General features: G+C 58.9%; 2 protein-coding genes and 1 long non-coding RNA gene across 7 annotated transcripts; all 3 read left to right on the top strand.

The window, feature by feature from the left end:
* The first annotated feature begins 18 nt into the window (after positions 1–18).
* Positions 19–7,319, top strand: MPV17 (mitochondrial inner membrane protein MPV17). Of its 5 annotated transcripts, XR_015282612.1 has the most exons (8): positions 19–113; positions 4,147–4,262; positions 4,539–4,631; positions 4,870–5,163; positions 5,274–5,483; positions 5,563–6,460; positions 6,607–6,659; positions 6,735–7,319. XR_015282612.1 is itself a non-coding variant. In XM_086875266.1 (7 exons), the coding sequence occupies exons 1-7, from the start codon at positions 41–43 to the stop codon at positions 6,802–6,804; spliced, it is 534 nt and encodes a 177-aa protein (XP_086731392.1). In that variant the 5' UTR covers positions 19–40; the 3' UTR covers positions 6,805–7,319. The 5 variants fall into 5 exon arrangements, 3 of the variants coding, with proteins under 3 accessions (XP_086731392.1, XP_086731394.1, XP_086731393.1); XR_015282611.1 differs by having other exon boundaries at positions 4,870–5,483; XM_086875266.1 differs by lacking the exon at positions 5,274–5,483 and having other exon boundaries at positions 4,870–4,965; positions 6,428–6,460.
* Positions 7,320–9,905: 2,586 nt separating this feature from the next.
* Positions 9,906–10,320, top strand: UCN (urocortin). Its single transcript, XM_086875167.1, has one exon. It carries the CDS (start codon positions 9,906–9,908, stop codon positions 10,203–10,205), a length of 300 nt encoding a protein of 99 aa, XP_086731293.1. The 3' UTR covers positions 10,206–10,320.
* Positions 10,321–11,228: 908 nt separating this feature from the next.
* LOC147654524 (uncharacterized) lies at positions 11,229–18,398 on the top strand. Its single transcript, XR_015282580.1, has 3 exons — positions 11,229–12,995; positions 13,135–13,753; positions 18,178–18,398. It is a non-coding gene; the product is annotated as an uncharacterized LOC147654524 (long non-coding RNA).

Here is an 18,398-nt window from a genome sequence, read left to right as displayed (position 1 = left end):
GCGCCGCGACACGCGTCACCGCCCCGCGACACGCGGGGCCATGGCGGCGCTCTGGAGGGGCTGCGGGCGGCTGCTGGCGCGGCGGCCCGGGGCGGCGCAGGCGCTCACAGCCGGTAAGGGACGGGCCGGGCTCCTGCTGCGGCCGCGCCCTGAGACCCCCGGCCCCGGAACACAGCCCCCCTGCCCTGCCCCGGGCCCCGCATAGCCCCCCAGAGCACAGCCCCCCTGCCCTGCCCTGGGTCCTGCACAGCTCCCCTGCCCTGCCCCGGGTCCCACACAGCCCCCCCAGAACACAGTCCCCCTGCCCTGCCCCGGGTCCTGTACAGCCCCCCAGAGCACAGCCCCCCTGCCCTGCCCTGGGTCCTGCACAGCTCCCCTGCCCTGCCCCGGGTCCCACACAGCCCTCCAGAGCACAGCCCCTCTGCCCTGCCCCGGGTCCTGTACAGCCCCCCAGAGCACAGCCCATCTGCCCTGCCCCGGGTCCTGTACAGCCCCCCTGCCCTGCCCCGGGTCCCACACAGCCCCCCAGAGCACAGCCCCCCTGCCCTGCCCCGGGTCCCACACAGCCCTCCAGAGCACAGCCCCTCTGCCCTGCCCCGGGTCCTGTACAGCCCCCCTGCCCTGTCCCAGGCCCCACACAGTCCCCCTGCCCTGCCCCGGGTCCCCCCCCTGCCCTGCCCCGCGTCCTGTACAGCCCCCCTGCCCTGCCCCGGGTCCCACACAGCCCCCCAGAGCACAGCCCCCCTGCCCTGCCCCTGCTGGCACACAGGCCACCCTCCCCGGCACACACCCTGTCCCCCCTGCACATGCCCCTCGTGGTCCCTGCTCTCCCCGGTATGCTGAGCTCCCTCTTTGCTCACAGTCTCCATCAGCCCAGGACCCTCTGCCCACGCACGGCCCCCCCAGCCCCTCACCCCGCTGTGTGGGCACCATCACCCTGCGGGAGGCAGGGCAGAACACAGCTGGGGGGCTTCCAGTGCCTCAGGGGTCTGTCCTAGGTGGAGGAGGGGCTGCCATGCCCAGGCTCAGCAGGGACCCCCATGTCACACCAGGAGGGGCCCCAGCCTGCTCCCTGCTCAGGAGGTCTGTGTCAGGGGTCTGTGCTGGAGCCACAGCAGGGACTGTAAGGAATCACAGCCCTCACACCCAGACCCGGGGGGAGGCTGTCCTGGGGTCCCCCTTCCCTGGGAGGGGATGGATGCTGAGCTGCAACACGGGGGATTCACAAGTCATTCACAGTCAGTGCTGAAGGCATAGAGGTGCTGCCTGAGGAGAGGCTCCCGGGGCTCAGCACAGGGGATTGAATCTCCCTAACACTGCTGCTGCTTGCAGAGCTCTGAGGTGCCACAGGTCTGCCCTGGTGTTGGTTCATGACTTTGCTGCTCCGAGGATTTGCAGCCCTGGGGCACCGGGCAGCTCTGCCCCCCGTGTCCTGCTCCCTCCCCACACCCCACCTGTGGCTGGGTCTGGGTGGTGGGGGAGCATGTCCTGCTTGTGGCACATGTTCTCAGGGCTGTGTGGTGCCTGTGCTGCACTGATGGTTGGAGCTGGGGGTGGTCCCTGCGTGCTCACACCCTTCTTGCAGCCTCTCTGTCACCCCCGCTTTGCTCCTGCCCTGATTCTCCCTGCCCTGCCACTGCTGCCCCTGCCCTCCTGCTCCCAGCAGCCCAGGATGCTGGGAAAGCACGACCCCGGGGCCTGGGGGTGCCCTGCTGAGCCGGGGGCTCCCCTCACTGAGCCGGCACTGGCCCTCAGCCCTGAGAGCCGCGGGGGGGTGGCGCGATGCCCCCCTGCCTGGCTGCTGGGGCCCTGCCAGGCCGCTTTGCTGTTCCTGCTGTTATTTTTATCGGATGTCACGGAGTCTATTGCTGGCAGCACGTCCCCCTGTGCTTGGCAGGAGACCTGTGCTTGGCAGGAGACCAGTGGAGAGCTGGGACGGGCTTCCCAGGGCCGGCCCTGCCCACCCCTCCCCTGCTCACTGTGTCCCTGGGCTGGCTCTGACTTCAGCTCTGCTCTGCCTGTTACTGCTTCCCATGGGAGCTGGCGCTGCTGTGACACAGCCCCCTGTCCCCAGGGCTCTGCCAGCCTGCAGGGCTGCAGGGCACGGCCTCTCTGGATGCTGGGCTGCTGCTGGACATGGTTCCACCAGCCCAGAAGTTTCTGCCCTCGGGCTGGGCTCTTCCTGCTGCAGCAGGTGCCCAGCTCCAGCCAGGGGGGTGTGAGCACCCCTGCTCTCCTCAGAGCTTCCACAAGGATCTCCATGCACAGTCAGGCTCAGCCCCACTGCTGGCTGTGATGGTCCATGCAGCTTCCCAGCCCTGTGCCAGGTCTATCCCAACCTCCAGCCCTGCCTTCTCTCGCTGCTCCCAGAGACCCCAGTGCTGCCAGCTGGGGCCAGGCCAGGGAGCTGCTGGCAGTTGGCTGTGCCCGCTGTGTGCAGCCACACTTGCTGGCTGAGCTGCCGTCCGAGGGCTCTGGGGTCAGGCAGGGCTTTGCCTCCTGCATCCTGGGCCCTGGGCCAGGCTGCCAGCAGGGCCTGGGCACAGTGGGCAGTAGCACGTGCCTGCAGCCGTGACCCTCCTGTCCCTCTGCCTGTGGAGAGCAGTCCCCTGCTCCTGCCATGGCAATGCCATGGGCACAGAGATGGTGCCCTGCTCAGGTTTGGGCCCCATTCAGAGTCCTCTGGTCACAAGAACCTCAGCCTGGGGGGCTGCTAGGCACTCTGGGCACCAGGTTTGGCTGGGATGAAAGCTCCAGCCATGCACAGGAGCTGTGGCTGGGCTGTGCTGATGGCACCCTGGGCAGGCACTGTGGCCAAAGCCATTGCAGGGGGCTGGATCTGGCTGCATCCCCAGGCCTGGGGAAGGGATGCACGGACAGGTCTGTCCCTCCTGGCACAGCCTCATCACTTCTGGGCACTGTACCCTGAGTCTTTGGCACTGGATGAGTAAGAGGTGCCTGCTGTGTTCTCCGTGAGTGCTGTGCCCTGCACCCAGCTCCTGGGACTGCAGCTCCTGGGAGTGCTGCTGCCAGCAGCCAGGGCTCTGTGCCTGGAGTCCAGCACCCGCCTCCACCCCCTGCCCGGTGCCGCTGTGGCCCGTGAGCTGATGGGGGGTTGTGGGGTCTCTCAAGGCTGGGGACAGACCCTCAGATGCTGGGGCAGGAGATGGAACCTGTGAAGCAGCAGGTGGTGCTGCTGGGAGTGCAGCAGCTCTGTGGGGCAGCAGAGCCTGGGCTGGCCCTGCCAGTGAGCTTCGGGGACCATGTGGCATGGTGTGGGGACAGGGAGCTGGGCCCTTTTCCACTGAGGAAGTCCCTGGGGTACAGCTGGTACCGAGCTGGTCATGGCTGGGGCTGTCAGACAAGGGCTGCTGGGGCTGGCACCTGTCAGGCTGAGGGCTTGCTGGGCTCAGGGCTTCCAAGGACGGAGCAGAGAGGCAGTGGGGCTGGAGACCTGCCAGGGAACCGTCCCAGGGGGAGTGGGGAGAGGGAGCAGGAGCCGCCAGGGCCGGGGGAGCAGCTGGAGGGGGCAGCACTGGGCCAGCCGAGTTGCGTCGATGGGGTCAGGGGTGTAGGATGGAGCAGGAGCTGCCAGAGACCCAGCCGGGCAGCACCCCACCAGGGACACTGATCTAGAAACAGGGCCAGGAGCTGTGCCAGCAGCCAGCTGTGGCAAGGGGCTGGGACAGCCTGGGCAGTGGGGAGCTCGTTTGGCCCATCCCAGCTGCTGGAGCTGCTCTCTGTGGAGGGGATCACAGTCAGCAGAGCCTGCCCGGTGTCCAGGGAGAGCTTTTGGGGTGCTGTGGGAAAGGCTGCGGTGGAGATCACGGGCAGCAGCTGGACAGGCTCTGCTCTGAGAGCCCCAGGCACTGTGGACCCTGGGTGAGGGTCAGCCCCAGTCCGGGTCACAGGGTCGAGGTGCAGCTGGACACCGTTTTCACCAGAGATGCTGCGGTGTCCTGGGAGGCCCGAGGCACTTGGCAGAGTGGGACGCCTGTGCCCTGGGGTTTGGTGCAGGCAGTGGGGAGCTGCAGCTGGGACAGCTGGCAGGGCTGGAGCAGGCTCAGGCATCCTGGGGCAGGGGGCCCAGCTGTGGGCAGGCCACACAGGGGTCTCACCTGCCTGAGTGGGCTGTGCTGGTTGCAGGGGCCCTCATGGGAGCTGGGGATGTGATTGCGCAGCAGCTGGTGGAGCAGCGGGGGCTGCATGGGCACCAGTGCCCCCGCACCCTGAGAATGATGGCCATTGGCTTCTGCTTTGTGGTGAGTGGCAGAGGGGTGGGGTGGGATGGGATGGAGTGGGAGGCTCCTTCAGCCTGGTGGGACCATGGTGGTGCAGTGGGAGTTGGGCCATCCTGGTGCCACCTCCAGCAGCCATGGGCAGGGCCAGTTCCATGGAGCAGGAGCAGCATAGGACAAGTTGGTCTTTGTGGTCCAGAGCTGGAGCAGGGTAACCATGTAACCAGCTTGGATCCCCCCAGCCCTGGCCTCGGTGACCAGTGAGGGCAGATGCTGCTCCTCACCTCCTGGCTCCTGCAGGGCCCTGTTGTGGGCAGCTGGTACAGGATCCTGGATTGGCTCATCCCAGGGAACACAAAAGTTGTGGCTGTGAAGAAGGTGATCCTAGACCAGGTTGGTGTGACAATAGTGAGGGTGTTGCTTGGGTCTGGGGCAGTGGGATGGAGCAGTGGGGACAGCCGTGTCCCTCTGGCAGGTTTGCAGCCTGCTCTGAGAGCCCAGTGCCTGAGCTGGGCCCAGCCTCACTTCAGTGGAGGGCTGGAGTGGGGCATTTTCACAAAGGCTGCCCATGGCCAGCCTGGCTTCAAGCACCACAAGCTTCTCAGCACGGGCCGTGGCTCCTCTCTCGCAGGGGGCTTTCGCGCCGTGCTTCCTCGGCTGCTTCCTGGCTGTCACAGGGGCCGTGAACGGGCTGTCGGTGCAGGATAACTGGTCCAAGATCCAGCAGGTATGTGCTGCTGCCCTGGGCAGCCCTGAGGGGCCCTGGCAGCTCCTCCCTGTGTGCTGGCCCTGACGGCTGCTCCTGTTTGTGTCCGTGCCCATGGCCGGGCACTGGGTCCCAGGGCCCTGGGCGTGTTGGGTGCCCAGTGCTGCCAGTCCAAGTACTGGTGCCAGGCCTGGTTCCTCTGGCGTGGGTGTCCTGTGGGTGAGTACTGGGGTCCCACCTGAGCCAGACACGGGTGCCATGGGCATTCTGTCCAGCCCCGCTCCTGGCTGGGTCTCCAGAGCAATTACCGAGATGACTCCCATTAACAGTAATTGCTGGAAACCGGTGTGAGCACTGAGTCAGCGTGTCCAGAGTGAGTCACTGGGGAGTGGGTGCCCACCTGCCACAGGAGGAGGCACGCTGGGGTGGTCGTGTGGCTGCCAGGAGTGGCAACACCAGCCTCGCTCACTGATGCTGCCGGAGCTGCGTGTGAACGGCCCCAGCCTGGCTGGAGCTCTGCCTGAGTGCCACCACCCAGGGTTTGTTCCTCTGCATGGCACCCAGTCACCAGCCTGCTACACTCTGGGCTGCCAGTACATGCCCCTCATTCTGCCCCAGAGTGCAGGAAGCAGATCCCAGGGCAGGATCCCATCACCTCTGCTTTCGTCAGACTCTATGCAAGTCACGGACGGGGTATGGAGTGCTCCGAGGCACCCTAAGGACACGCATGAACAGATCGTGGGCACAGGCAGCACTCTGAGCACTCCAATCCATCTTCCCCTGCTGCATCCTGACCAGCTCGTGCCATGGATCCTGCCTTGCCTTCCCCAGGGAATCCTGCCCTGCTTGGTGATTCGTGCGAGCTGTGGCTCCTGGCGAGCCCTGACCTGTGAGGGGGTGATGGGCTGGGGGCTGGGCAGCAGCTCTGGCAGCACCTTCACCCCTGGCTTGGGGTGCATCCGCCTCTCCCCACGCAGAGGAAGCGTCAGCAGAGCATCCATCACCCCGCACCTGCTCAGCCCGTCCTGGGCTGCTGGCCAGCGGCAGGAGGAGCCCGGCCTCCTGGCTGAGTCACGGCCAAGCTGGATGAGGGACTTGTCCTGCTGCCATGGGACAGGGATGTGACACGGCCGTGGCTGTGGCAGGAGGACAAGGCAGCACCTTGGAGTCCCACACCAGTTGCCCCAGCTCAGTGCCTTTCTCCATTTCTGCTGCATGGTGCCCAGGAGGGGGCTTGGGGGGGCACTGAGCTGGAGAGGGGCTCACAGCCCACCCTGGGGAGAGAAGCCATCTGCCCATGTGCCCTGGCTGTGGCACAAAGGGCTCTCGGGGGGGATGGTTCTGGTCACCCTCTCCCTGCCACCCTCAGGCAGGGAAGTCATGGGCAGGGCTGCAGGGGCTCCGTGCCCCGCAGTGTGGAGTTGGGGGGACCAGTGGCAAGGATGGGGGCCCTCTGAGTGCTCACACCTCCTTTTTCTTGCAGGACTACGTGGATGCCCTGATGACCAATTACTGTGTGAGTGCTGGCAGATCTCTGTCCCTGCCCGTCTCCTCCATGGGGCTGCCATGGGCTCTGTGGGACAGCCTGAGTGCCAGGCAGGGGTGGGTGTGGGGCAGGGACCCTGGCAGGGCTCCTCACTGCTCCTCCCTTTCTCTGCCCAGATCTGGCCACCCGTCCAAGTTGCAAACTTCTACTTTGTGCCTCTGCAGCACAGGTAACGTTGCGGCCCTGGCGCCCAGTCCCTGCCCCGTGAGGTGGCAGCTGCAGACCCTGTCCCCTCTGTCCCCAGGCTGGCTGTTGTCCAATGTGTTGCCATCGTCTGGAACTGCTACCTGTCCTGGAAAACGAATCGGATGTGAGGCAGAAGCCGTGTCCCATCCCTGTCCCCAGCCTGTGCCCTGCCTGACCCCACTGCAGCTCAGAGCCCTTGGAGTGGGCGCGTGTGGCCGTGGCAGGTGGGACACGCGGGGTCCTGGCAGCAGCCATCCTGCTCTTCTCAGGGGAGCACCATCCCCTGTGGCCTCAGCCCCCACTGCCCCAGGGAGAAGATGGTGCCAGGACAGGCCTGGATCTGCTCTTGCCGTGCTGCGCAGCAGCTCTGCCCACAATGTGCTTCTCCACCTGTGCTCAGCCATTTCTGAGCCCTTGCCTGCACACAGGGTGCTCCTGCCCCGAGCGTCACTCTGACCTTCCCATGGCACATCCTGAGGGAAGAGAGGAGGGGAAGTGGAGAAGAGGAGCAGAAATGGCCCTGAGCTGGCTGTGCCATGGGCACAGAACTGGGGTCACTGCAGGCTGGGGATGCTCCCCCTGAAAACGGGGTTTGCTGTGGCTCTGCTGTGGACAGTCAATAAACGGTGGTCTTCGCTTCTGATTCCCGTGGCCCGGGGGCTTGTGGCCCAGCGTGCCCCCCAGACCCTGAAGATGCAGTTCCAGAACGACTGTTCTGTTACGGATCAACAGGTCCACCCTGCCTCATCTCAAGGCACCGAGCATAGGGCGATGGACTGCAGGCAGCTGGGGTGGTCTGCCCCACTGGCTAGAGAAGGACTCTGACAGAGGGTGGATGGTGGTTTAGGGGATCATCCTGCTGCAGCTGTTCCATGGGCTGTGATGGTGCCTCCACAGCTGCAGAGCAGTGAAATGAGGTCGATGGTGCCAGAGTCCTGATGCTGGCTGTAGAGTCCCCCAGGGGCAGGGCGTGTCTGATGCAGGGCTGTGCATCTGGGGAGGGTGCCATGTCCTAAACAAGCCTGCCTGTCGTGCCAGAGAGAAGCCCCATGGAGCTGTCACTGCCAGCACTGCTGCCCCTGGGCAGGTGTGTCCACACTGACACCACAATGGCAGCGAGCAGACACAATCCAGCTCCCACAGTGTCCCTGCCCAGCACATCCCAACCAGGGGCTCCAAGTGGAGCTAATGGGACTATGGTGGTTCATCTCACCTCTGTGGAGCCCTGAGCCCTGGCCCCCCTCACCTGTGCTACTGCAGCCCCACACAGCTGGACAGAGCCATCCCCATGCTGCTGGCACCACCTGGGCTCTGCCAGCGTGGCCTTCATGGAGGGGATTCACTGTTGTCCTCCACCCTCATCCTCCCCACGGTCTGCTTCTGTGCTGAGTACCTGGGGGGCCTCGGGTTCTGTGCGGGGCTCAAACTCTCTACAGCCAGTGGGGTGGGTGCTGAAGGTGGCAGCAATTTGCAGCTCTGAGGTGTAGAGCCTCTCGCAGCTCCCTCTGGGGGTGCAGGAGGCTCTCGCTGTCAGCAACGAGTGAGCTGCGAGCATGGCAAGAGCCACGTGAAATGAGCCACTTGTCCCCAGGAGCAGCCGCCCCAGCGTGGGGCTGCCAGGGCTCGGGGGGCTGAGTCCAGCCCCTGCCGAGGGCTCTGCCCTGCCGCTGCGGGAAGCGGTGCCTGGTGCCAGCCTTCATGCCAGATCACGTCATGGGGGCACGACACCGTGTGCTGCTCTCTGCCACCCCTGTGCCACCTGGGGTGGGACACACCGTGCAGGGGGCCAGGCTGAGCCTCTGAGCCCGCCTCTGCCCCACACTGGCACCTGCACCAGCGCTGGGTGTCAGCTCAGCTACACTGCTGTTAGCTCGGGGGGCTGCTGTAATCAGCGTGGAGCACTCGGGGGGCTGCTGTAATCAGCGTGGAGCACTCGGGGGGCTGCTGTTGGCAGTGTGGAGCACTCGGGGGGCTGCCAGCAGTGTGGAGCACTCGGGGGGCTGCCAGCAGTGTGGAGCACTCGGGGGGCTGCCAGCAGTGTGGAGCACTCGGGGGGCTGCCAGCAGTGTGGAGCACTCGGGGGGCTGCCAGCAGTAGTGTGAAGCCCCAGCAGCCACCTCACCATTTGGCAGCGGTGCCGGTGCCCCGACGGAACACCCTGCATCCAGCACGGCGCTGCCGGCTCCGGTGCCTTCATTCTATGACTCACAGGACTTGGCCGGTGCTGCCGCTGCGCTCGGGGCGTCTGCGGCCTCGGCCCCGCGGTTTGACCTCGGCACCGCCCGCTCGGCCCGGGACACTGGGCCAGGCTGGGCCCCCATCCGTGACCCTCCTGTCCCGGAGCTGCCGGTGCTCGGGGTATCCCCACCCCCGCCCAGGGATGTCCCCCATCCCCAGGCGGGTCCCTGCTTGGACGCCGCTGCTCGACGCGGCCGTTCCGCCCGGGAACGCGAGGGTTCCACGCCGAGAAGCCGCGGCTCAGCCCGGTACAGCTCACCGAGGGCTCACCGGGAGCTCACCTGTACGGCTCACCGGCCCGGCTCCGGTCACCGGCCCCGGTGCCCCAGCGCGTCCCGGCCGTTCAGCACCGCGGACAGCGGCGGAGAATGAGACTGGAGATGCGGCATAGCCGGGAGAGGGACCGGGAGAGGGACCGGGGAAATCGGGGCACCGGGAAAGCGAGGGTTAGCACTGCCGGAGGCACCTGCTCTCACCAGCCCCGGCCCCGGCGCGCCTCTCTGGTGGGCGTCAGAAAAGAACCGGAGCGGTGGCTCCCGAACCCGGGGAGAGCGGGCTCTGCCGCCCCGCCCCTCATCCCCGTCCCGCCGCCGGGTGTCCGCTCCCCGCCGCCCGGTGCCCCCCTCCCCCCCGCCCCCGCCGCCCGGTGCGTGCCCGGCGCTGACGTCAGCCCGGGCTCCGGGACCGATATAAGCCCCGGCCGCGCCGCCGGCTCAGCTCCCGCGGGACGGATCGCGCTCGCTCCGCCGCCAGCACCGGCACGACAGGGCACGGGCACAGCGCACCGGGTACGGGACGGGGCATGGGAACCGGGCGGGGACAGCACCGGGGCCGGGGGCGCGCAGAGGGGACGGAACGGGGCGGCCGGGAACGGAGGGGGCTCCGCGCGCGGGACGGTCCCGGGGCCGCCATTCCCGTCGGGCCCCCGCCGCCGCCCCGGTCTCTGCTGCGGCGCTGAGCCTCTGGCCCCGCAGGTGCAGAGGGACCGAGGATGCGGCGGGCACTGCTCACCCTCCTGCTGCTGCTCGCCCGCCCGCCGCCCGCCGCCGCCCGTCCCGCCACCACCGACGGCTCCGTCCCGGCGGCCGGGACCGCGGCTCAGGACCACCCGCTCTGGCCGCCGCTGGCGCCACCGCCCCCGGGGCCGTGGCGAGGGCGGCGGGACGAGCCGCCGCTGTCCATCGACCTCACCTTCCACCTCCTGCGGCACCTCTTGCTGCTCGCCCGCGCCCAGAGCCAGCGCGCCCGCGCCGATTCCAACCGCCGCATCCTCGACGCCGTGGGACGCTGATCCCCCCCGGAATTCCCGGATAGCCCGAACCCCCTCTTACCCTGGGGCTGCACCGGCCTCCAGCCACCGCCTCGGCTCTGCGCTGCAGGGCGCACGGCACCAGCACCGGCACGGGCTGAACCCGACTCAGCCCCAGCGCTGGGGCGAGTGGGAGCGGAACCGGCCCCGGGACCGGTCCGCACCGATTTTGTAATAAAACGTGGTGGAAACCCGAGGAGTGAGCGAATGAGGGGTGGGGGCAGCTGGGGCTGTGCAGGGCCAGGGACTGGGCAAACTGGGAACGTGCTCACCGGGAATGGGCTCAGCAGGAATGGAGAATGGGGGGGAGAGGCTCAGTGGGAACAGGGAATAGGGCTCAGTGGGAACAGGGAATGGGCTCACCAGGAACAGGGAATGGGCTCATCAGCAATGAAGAAGGGGCTCAGCAGGGATGGGGAAACAGACTCATTGGGAGTGGTTTACCAGGAAGGGACAAACGGACTCACTGGGAATAGGGAAAGGGCTCACTGGAAAGGGAGAAAGGGCTCAGGAGTAGGAGACAGGATGAGCTGGGCCAGGGCTGAGTAGGAGCACTGGGAACAAGGCTGTGCGTGCTCTGGGTCAGGAGGTGATACCATGTTCTTCAGGGGGATTGAGATGCTCACAGCCCCCCAGGTGTGGGAGCAGTAGGAAGAAAATGGGGCAGAGGGATGGGAACAGTGGATCCTCACCACCAGTGAGCCAGGCACATGGGGGCTGCACCCACCTGCCCGCAGTGGGGGCACGAGCAGGGAAGCAGTCCCTCCCCAGGATGGGGGCAAGGCTGGGAGCTGGGGGAGGGCCCCTTGTGGGAGGATATGGCCACCCATGAGGGAGCACCAGGAGCAGGGGGAAACCTCTGTGGGACACACGGTGCAGCTGAGTGGGTCAGGGCTGGAGTCGTGGACGGGGAGGGGGGACACAGGGGTGGGCTGTGTTTCAGGCTCCCAACCAAGAGGACAAACATGAAGCTTTCTGAGGCAGCTGGGGGAGGTTCAGCCTCCCTGTGGGTGGCCCTGGTCCCCACTGGGGGCTCCAGCTTGGTCTGTGGAAGGTGCCCCTGCCTGTGGCAGTGGATGGGACCAGATGTCCCTTCCCTAAACCAGCCAGAAATTCTGTGATACCATCCCGATACCTGCTGGAAGGGCAGCATGGCAGGGCTGGAGCAGGAAGCAATATTTTGATGGTGTACCTGGGAAGGACTGCGTGGGGATGTCAGAGCAGTGGAGGTCAGTGCTCAGGGCAGGCAGGAGTGCAGGCAGCACAGAGCTTGATAACCCTGGCAGGGTGTGCAGCCCTCTGATTTCACGTGAGCTGCTTTCACTGAGCCAGTGGCTCTGGCAGGGGGCTGCTCCAAGGGGCAGAGGAGCTGGGGAGCACGGCCTTTGGGAACGAGCTCAAGGCTGCAGATTCCACCACTCCAGGCCCTGCTCCAGCTGCTCATGCTGTGGATGTTCACTGGGATTTTAAAGGGGAAATTCCACCAGAGCATGAGTACCCTGGAGCTGGAAGGCCAGGCTGGCAGGAAGGGTTGTAGTGGGACAATCCCTCCTAGGAGATACTTATACCAGATTGGACACTGACTTGGACAGCCTGCTTCAGCCAGCCCTGATGAGCAGGCTGGGGCTGGTGGGGCTCTGGGGGCCTCTTGCCCCTCACACAGCCATGGGTGCCTTCCCAGCTGGAGGCACCACAACCCCTCTGGGCAGCCTGTTGCAGGCACCCTGTGTGATCAGCCTCGCTGCAAAAAAACCCCAAATCTTTGGAGGCCAGTTTGTGCCTGTTGCTGCTGGTCCTGTCACTGGGCTCCACTGGGAAGAGCCTGGCTCTTCTGTGTACACAAAGGTACCCCAAAACATTCCAGTTCCTCCTCATGCAGCACATGCTGCAGCCCCTTTGGCATTGCTCTCCTGGACTCCAGATGTCACGTCCTTCTTGCCCCAGGAAGCCCCAGCATGGCCAGGATGCTGCATCCAAAGCTCTCCACACTTCATGGAGGGGAGGGCTCCCTCTCTGCCTTCGTCCTCCCCAGCCAGTGGGCTGTTGTCCACCTGGATCTGCTGGGAAGGGATGTCACTGCTGCCTCTCTGACTCAGTGTCACCACTGAGGGTTTTGTTGTCCCTCATGTCCCTCAGTAGCTGTAGTTGGACACTTGTGATTGGTAATTACATCATGAACCTCGCAGGCTCGACTAATCTTCTAAGGAAAAGAGCAGAGCATTCCAAGAGCACTGGGCTGGCTGGATGAGAGGCACCAGGACTGAAGCAGGGGAAAAGGTAATTCTGGCAACAGGAGATCACAATCACTGGCTCACTGACCACCTACTCAGAATGGACCCCAACTCAAACTGAGGAAAAAGCTGCACCTGTGGAGGGAGATACACCCAGGAAAGAGGGGTTTGAGTCCTAATTAATAACAGTTCTGTAATTGGTAACAGATGAATGCCGGTTATTTGCTCAAATGTATCAATAGCGTAAGGTTCTGATGCTCAGGGATCAGCCTTGGGGAAACCCTCATCTCCTGGCTCTGCACTAAGCAGAATAAACCCAGAAATCCCTTGCCTTGATTTGTGGCTTGTCAGTGCACAGCAGGCAGCCCACAGCTGTTTTGGATGACCCAGATGGGATAGCCAGAGTGCCCTGCCCCGACTGACCGGCTGCTCCAGGCAGGACGAATTCCCACACACTCCAACCTTGTGATGGGGCACTGCGGATGAGCAGCCCTGACACCGGGACAAACCGTGACTCCATGGCACAACACGATTTGTAGAGGTATTTCCTCGCTGAAGGGGGTGGTTGGAAGTTGCCAGGAAGCAGGATTTGGGGTCTGGGCTCTGCATAAGCTGAAGAAAAAAATGTTTTGTTTCTACAGTTTGGTGATGCATGTCTTGGATTTTTGATATTTGCACAGGTTTTTCACATGCAGAGCTGGTGATGTGAAAACTGGGATTTGGATGCGTGCATCAGCATGGTGTATGAAATACTGGAAATTCCACAGCTGAAATGGGTTCCTCTGCTTCTGTGAAAATTCCACATTGCTGTCCTCTAGGATGCATCCTGGAGGGTTAGGGTGACCCTGTGATTCAAGATAAATTGAAAAGATACTGTCATCAATGGTTGCCTCATTCTGAATTAAGTGATGGTGAAAAAAGAATGGAAAATTGCAGGTCTTTAAAATACAATACAGTTTTACAGTTGATGTTACTTTGTAGGAGGCAAAATGAACGGGATGAAGTCCTTGATGTAGATCTGGTTTTCGCTTTAAGAAATAATTAATAAAGTAAGGAAAAATATGGTTTAGTAGCTTCAAAAATATCAAAATGGAATATGTTCTTTGGGAAATGAAGAAAAGAGGATAAGGGGAAAGATACTTGTTGTATGGGACAAGAAGATAAAAGAGACAAAAACCTCAAGTCCAACTCTTGGCAGCTCCTCCGAAGGAAGGATGAGAGCTGGAGGTGGGCAGTGTATCTGGAGATGAAACGGTGCCTTTGACACATCCCTCACCTCCAGCAGGATCAGGGAGAAAGGTAAGCTGGTGCTACAAACACATCGAGGGCAGCAGAGGGACCATGTGCAGGTGCTGGTCACACTTCAGACTTGCTGAACCAGCAGCAGCGAGCAGGGTCATCTCACAGAAATCCTGATGGAATGTGTAGAGTGATTAAAACCACGATGTGAATTCATAATCCAAACCAGGAGGACATCCAGGCTCTCCTGGAATATTTGCTTCCCCGTGAGGAATGGAAGACAATTTAGAAAAGACTTGAGAAGAAGGAGTTAGGAAAACAGGATTAGATCAAATGGTTCATGGCAACCCAAATCCTCACAAATTTCATCCTAAGAAGGACCCAGGGTGGGATCTCAACCAGAGTGCTGGTGAGAGTCAATGAAATGATATTAGAAAATGATTTTATTTGGATTGTAAGAGGAAGTGAAGGAACTGAAACACCTTGCCAAGTTGTATGAAGGGAAGAGGGAGCAAAGCAGTCTCCATTGGCTTTGTAGGAAAGATTGTGTGAAGTGGCTCCCAAAGGGATGGATCCAGATCCAGCAAGAGAAGGGAGCAGGATGCTGTTTAACAGGCTTTTTGTTGGGCAGTTGGCAGCTGGTATTAGAAACTCCAGAACAGAGAAGAAGTGGAGGGAATGGTTATTTCCCAAGTGATACCTGCAAGGATCAGGAAGAGGTGGAAGAGAAGGAGAAGAGCCAAGAGAAATTACTGAATCCATCGTCAGGGGCAGGCAATTTCAGGGATGAGGCTGGGGCTGAGGGTGGGGATTAACACCCTCCAAAAGTATCAGGGTGCCCATTGCAGACAGAAGGGCACTGGGAAAAGGAGCATCCCCATCTTACAAATAGACAGAAGGAAAAATCAGAAGATGCAGAAATTAGGCTGGACTGAGGGGGAACAGAGACATCTCCTGTTTCCCTGGGCAATCCTCTGATTCCAGTTAAACTGGGGAATGAAACAATGGATTTTCTAGTGGATAATGGAGCATTTCATTCTGTAGTTACCGTGAAGAACCTTTAAACAAGAGCAGGGAGGAAATTCCTCAGGAGCAGGTAATCCCTCAGACAATTTCACATCCCATGGAATTCACAACTGGGAGCACAAAATGACCCCATCACTTTCTCTACCTGCCAGAGTGTCCTTTTCCATTGCTGGGGAGGGATTTGCTGGGCCAGCTACGCCAGTCTTTACTGACAGAAGTAAAGTAAATGGAGTAAATGACAGAAGAAGTAAATGGAGGCCAGAAATCTGGGCACACTGTGGTCACTACCATGAAGGTATCGGGAAACAATCCACTGCTCATGAACAGCTCTTCCCAGAAAACCAGACTAGGAGCTCTCACTCGGGCCCTGGCATTGAGCTGAGGAAAGGAAGTCAATATTTATACTGACTCAAAACCTGCCTTTGGCACAGTCCATGCTCATGGAGCAGCTTGGGAAGAGCAAGGAGTTTTCACCTCACAGGGGAGGTCAGAAAAATATGTAGCTGAAATTCCAAAGATATCAAAAGCAGTTATTCAAGCAAAGAACATCACAATAATACATTGCAAAGCCCCCCAGAAACATAATTCAAATATTGTAAAGGAAATGGAAGAGCAGATCCAGCAGTGGAAGAAGCTGCATTGAGGAAACCAAGTTGTGAAGGAGCTTTCATTCCACAAACCTGTATAGATTAATTTCCAACCAATTATACCAAAGGAGAGACCCAATGAGTGGAACAGCTTAACTGTACTGAAAAGAAGGGTGGTGGAAAGCACCTGGAAAGCAGCTCTTGGACATAATGGAAATCCAGCTTAAAAGGCTGCATCAAGAGACACACACAGGAGCAGAGGCATCACTGCTTTCAGCAAAAAATTCTTTGGATGCAAGATGCAAAGTTTTGCAGACAGAGTAATTAAAAAATTATCCTTTGCTGTGTTAATCATCCAAAAATAAGAAAGAAAATACAGGGAGGAAGCACAAAGCAAGGAATAACCCCCGAGAAACATTGGCGAATGGATTTTACAGAATCACCCAGCTGTAATTAATGCAAACATTTATTGATATTCTTCAACCACTTTTCTGGTTGGCTGGTTGCCAAAGAATTGATATGGTCTGAAGAAAAGGCCTTGGAAGCTCAGGTCTATCTGGTACAGAATCCTGAACTTGAAGCAGAAATATTAGAGGAAGTGGACAATGCAGGAGGGGCTTGGAATGCAGAATCCAGCACTGAACAGCACACTGAACTGGTGTACTCCAGCCAAGAAGATCTACAGGACACTCCTCTGGAAGAAGCTGGTTGCAAACTCTGTGGATGGGAGCAGCTTGTGAGCAGTGGAATCTGAAAAGGCAGGAATGCAGCACTAGCTCAGCATGAGGTTACAGGAACCAAAGCTCTGACCCCCAACACTTCGGCTCAGAAAGCAGAGCTGATTGCACAGAGCATTGGAGATCTCACATGAAAAGACTGTAAATATATGGATGGACTCAAAATTTGCTGTTGGAGTGGTCCATGCCCATGGAGCCATTTGGAAAGAGAGAGAGGGCTGTGAACTTCTAAGGGATCCCCCAGGAAACATGGACAAGAAATGCAGAAATTGTTGGAGGGCATGGAGCTACCTCAAAAGATGGCAGTGACACCTTGCAAAGCTCATCCATCCAGAGAAACCCCAGTGAATGCTGGAAATGGCCTGGCTGACAAAGAGGCAAATTTGTTAGGTCCTGAAAACAGCCCTGAAGGAGGGTGGATTACATCCAGCAAACAGGCAGCAATTCCCCAACACCTCATGGGGATTATGGCAGAGGAACAGCATAGGGGAACTCACTGGAAATAGAGACTGGCAGAAACACTGAAGCCTCAAGTTTTGAGCACAGAGATAACTGTTGGGAAGGTAGAATCAGAAAGAAATTATAAATATGACTCTTTAGCCAGAAAGGCTAAGGAAGAAATGCAAATGATAGCATGGTTTGAATAATTCAAAGAAACCGGGCTGGTATGCCAGAACACATTCTTTCCTGCAATAAAACCAAGCTGAGACCCCTCTCCCCAGCCTTATAAGGAAAGGTCTGAAGGACCCTGAGATAACTAAATATGCTAAAGCAGCGATTTCTATAGGTTGTACACAAATGTTACTGTATTAGTATACTTATGAAGATTGATTAGTAAAGGAATAAAATATTCAATGTATAATAGGTTACATAAGTAATTGTAAAGGAGAGCTCGGCCTTTTTCCCCCGGCTCTCTCACTTCTGTTCTGTTACTCTCTTTCTTAGCAATCTTAAATCTTAAACTCATGTATTCATATTTTACCCCCTTTTGTATTGTTCTCTCTGAGCCCGCTTTGAGCTTCATCTGCTGGCTCATAGCAGGCTCTCTCTCTCTCCCATGCCCTGAAATAAACTTCCAACCCCTAACTCGGCTATAGAGGTCTCTGCCGTGTCTCAGACCGTCCGCCCCGAAGCGTCTCTTACAGATAACTGGTATAAAAAGCATCATTAGAAAGTGCCAAACCTGTTTAAAGAACAATACATGCCAAATCAGAAGGACCACACCCAGGACTGTCAGGAGAGACAGATGTCTGTGACTTAATCTTGTGCCAGCTAATGCTTCCTTATTTACTTTTATTAGTGATTAATATGTACTAGCCAATATCTTAGTTTTGAGAACAAGGATTGTGTGTCAGAACAAAGAATGATAAGAGAAATACCTTATAACCCAACATATTTAAAATGCTCTCAAAGAGAAAAGATCCATCAGAAGATCTGGAACCATACCAAAATAAGTCCTCAGAAATTATTAGCATTTATTCTTGTATTCAGGAAATGTGATGTATATTTATTCTCTTCAGGAATAACCTGGTCTGTTAAGTTACTGACCATGCATGCTTTGGGGAGGATTTCCCATGCATCCAGCGCTCCTAGTAAATCAATGTTAACTTTCTAACCTAGCAAATTGGTTGGAGAGTTTATTTTCCAGTTTTCTGTGACACCAGGGCTTTCCCCTGTTGCACCAACCAGAGCAGAGACGTGATCAGGGTTTCTTCAAAGAAACAAATACTCAGATTGTTTCTACAAAGAAACAATACTCAGATTGGATGTCCCAGAAGGAATTTCTACAGATAATGAACCCTACTTTATAGCATAAATTGTGCAAGAATTGTCCAAATTTTCACAGTATACTGGGGAGCTACACACCTCATGGATCCCACAGTCCAGTGGGAAGACAGAAAGGACGAATCAGACAATAAAGAAACAAATATCCAAGTTACAACGAAAGGCTGGAGTGGAGCATCATCTTTGGCTCTTAACGAGCTTGTGTCAGTCCCCAGCTCAAAGCAGGAATGAGAACTTTGGAAATACCATAGTGGAAGGCAAAACCTTGTAACCACACGTGGAGATCAGGTGTGTGCAAGGAGAGACAAATGTTCAATTTCTCCTTCACAGCCTTTATCCTCATTCACAGGTTTTTGAATTGGAGGCCCCACCCTTCCCTTGGGTATCCTGGACAGTTTTTGCAATCTGGAGAAGTGTTTGAGGATGAAAGGAAGAGGCTCTACAAGAAAGGTGGGAAGGCACTTTCCCAGCAGTGTTAAGGAAATACACTGCAGTGAAAAGGACAGGAATCAACTCTTGGATCTATTGCTTGAGTGAAAAAGCTCCCTGAGTCCGGACAAGATACATGGA

Source organism: Cyanistes caeruleus, chromosome 2 (genome assembly GCF_971803275.1).
Source record: "Cyanistes caeruleus chromosome 2, bCyaCae1.hap1.1, whole genome shotgun sequence".
Lineage (NCBI taxonomy): Eukaryota > Metazoa > Chordata > Aves > Passeriformes > Paridae > Cyanistes > Cyanistes caeruleus.
The sequence above is the reverse complement of the archived record's forward strand: the minus strand, read 5'-3'. Positions and strand labels throughout refer to the sequence as shown.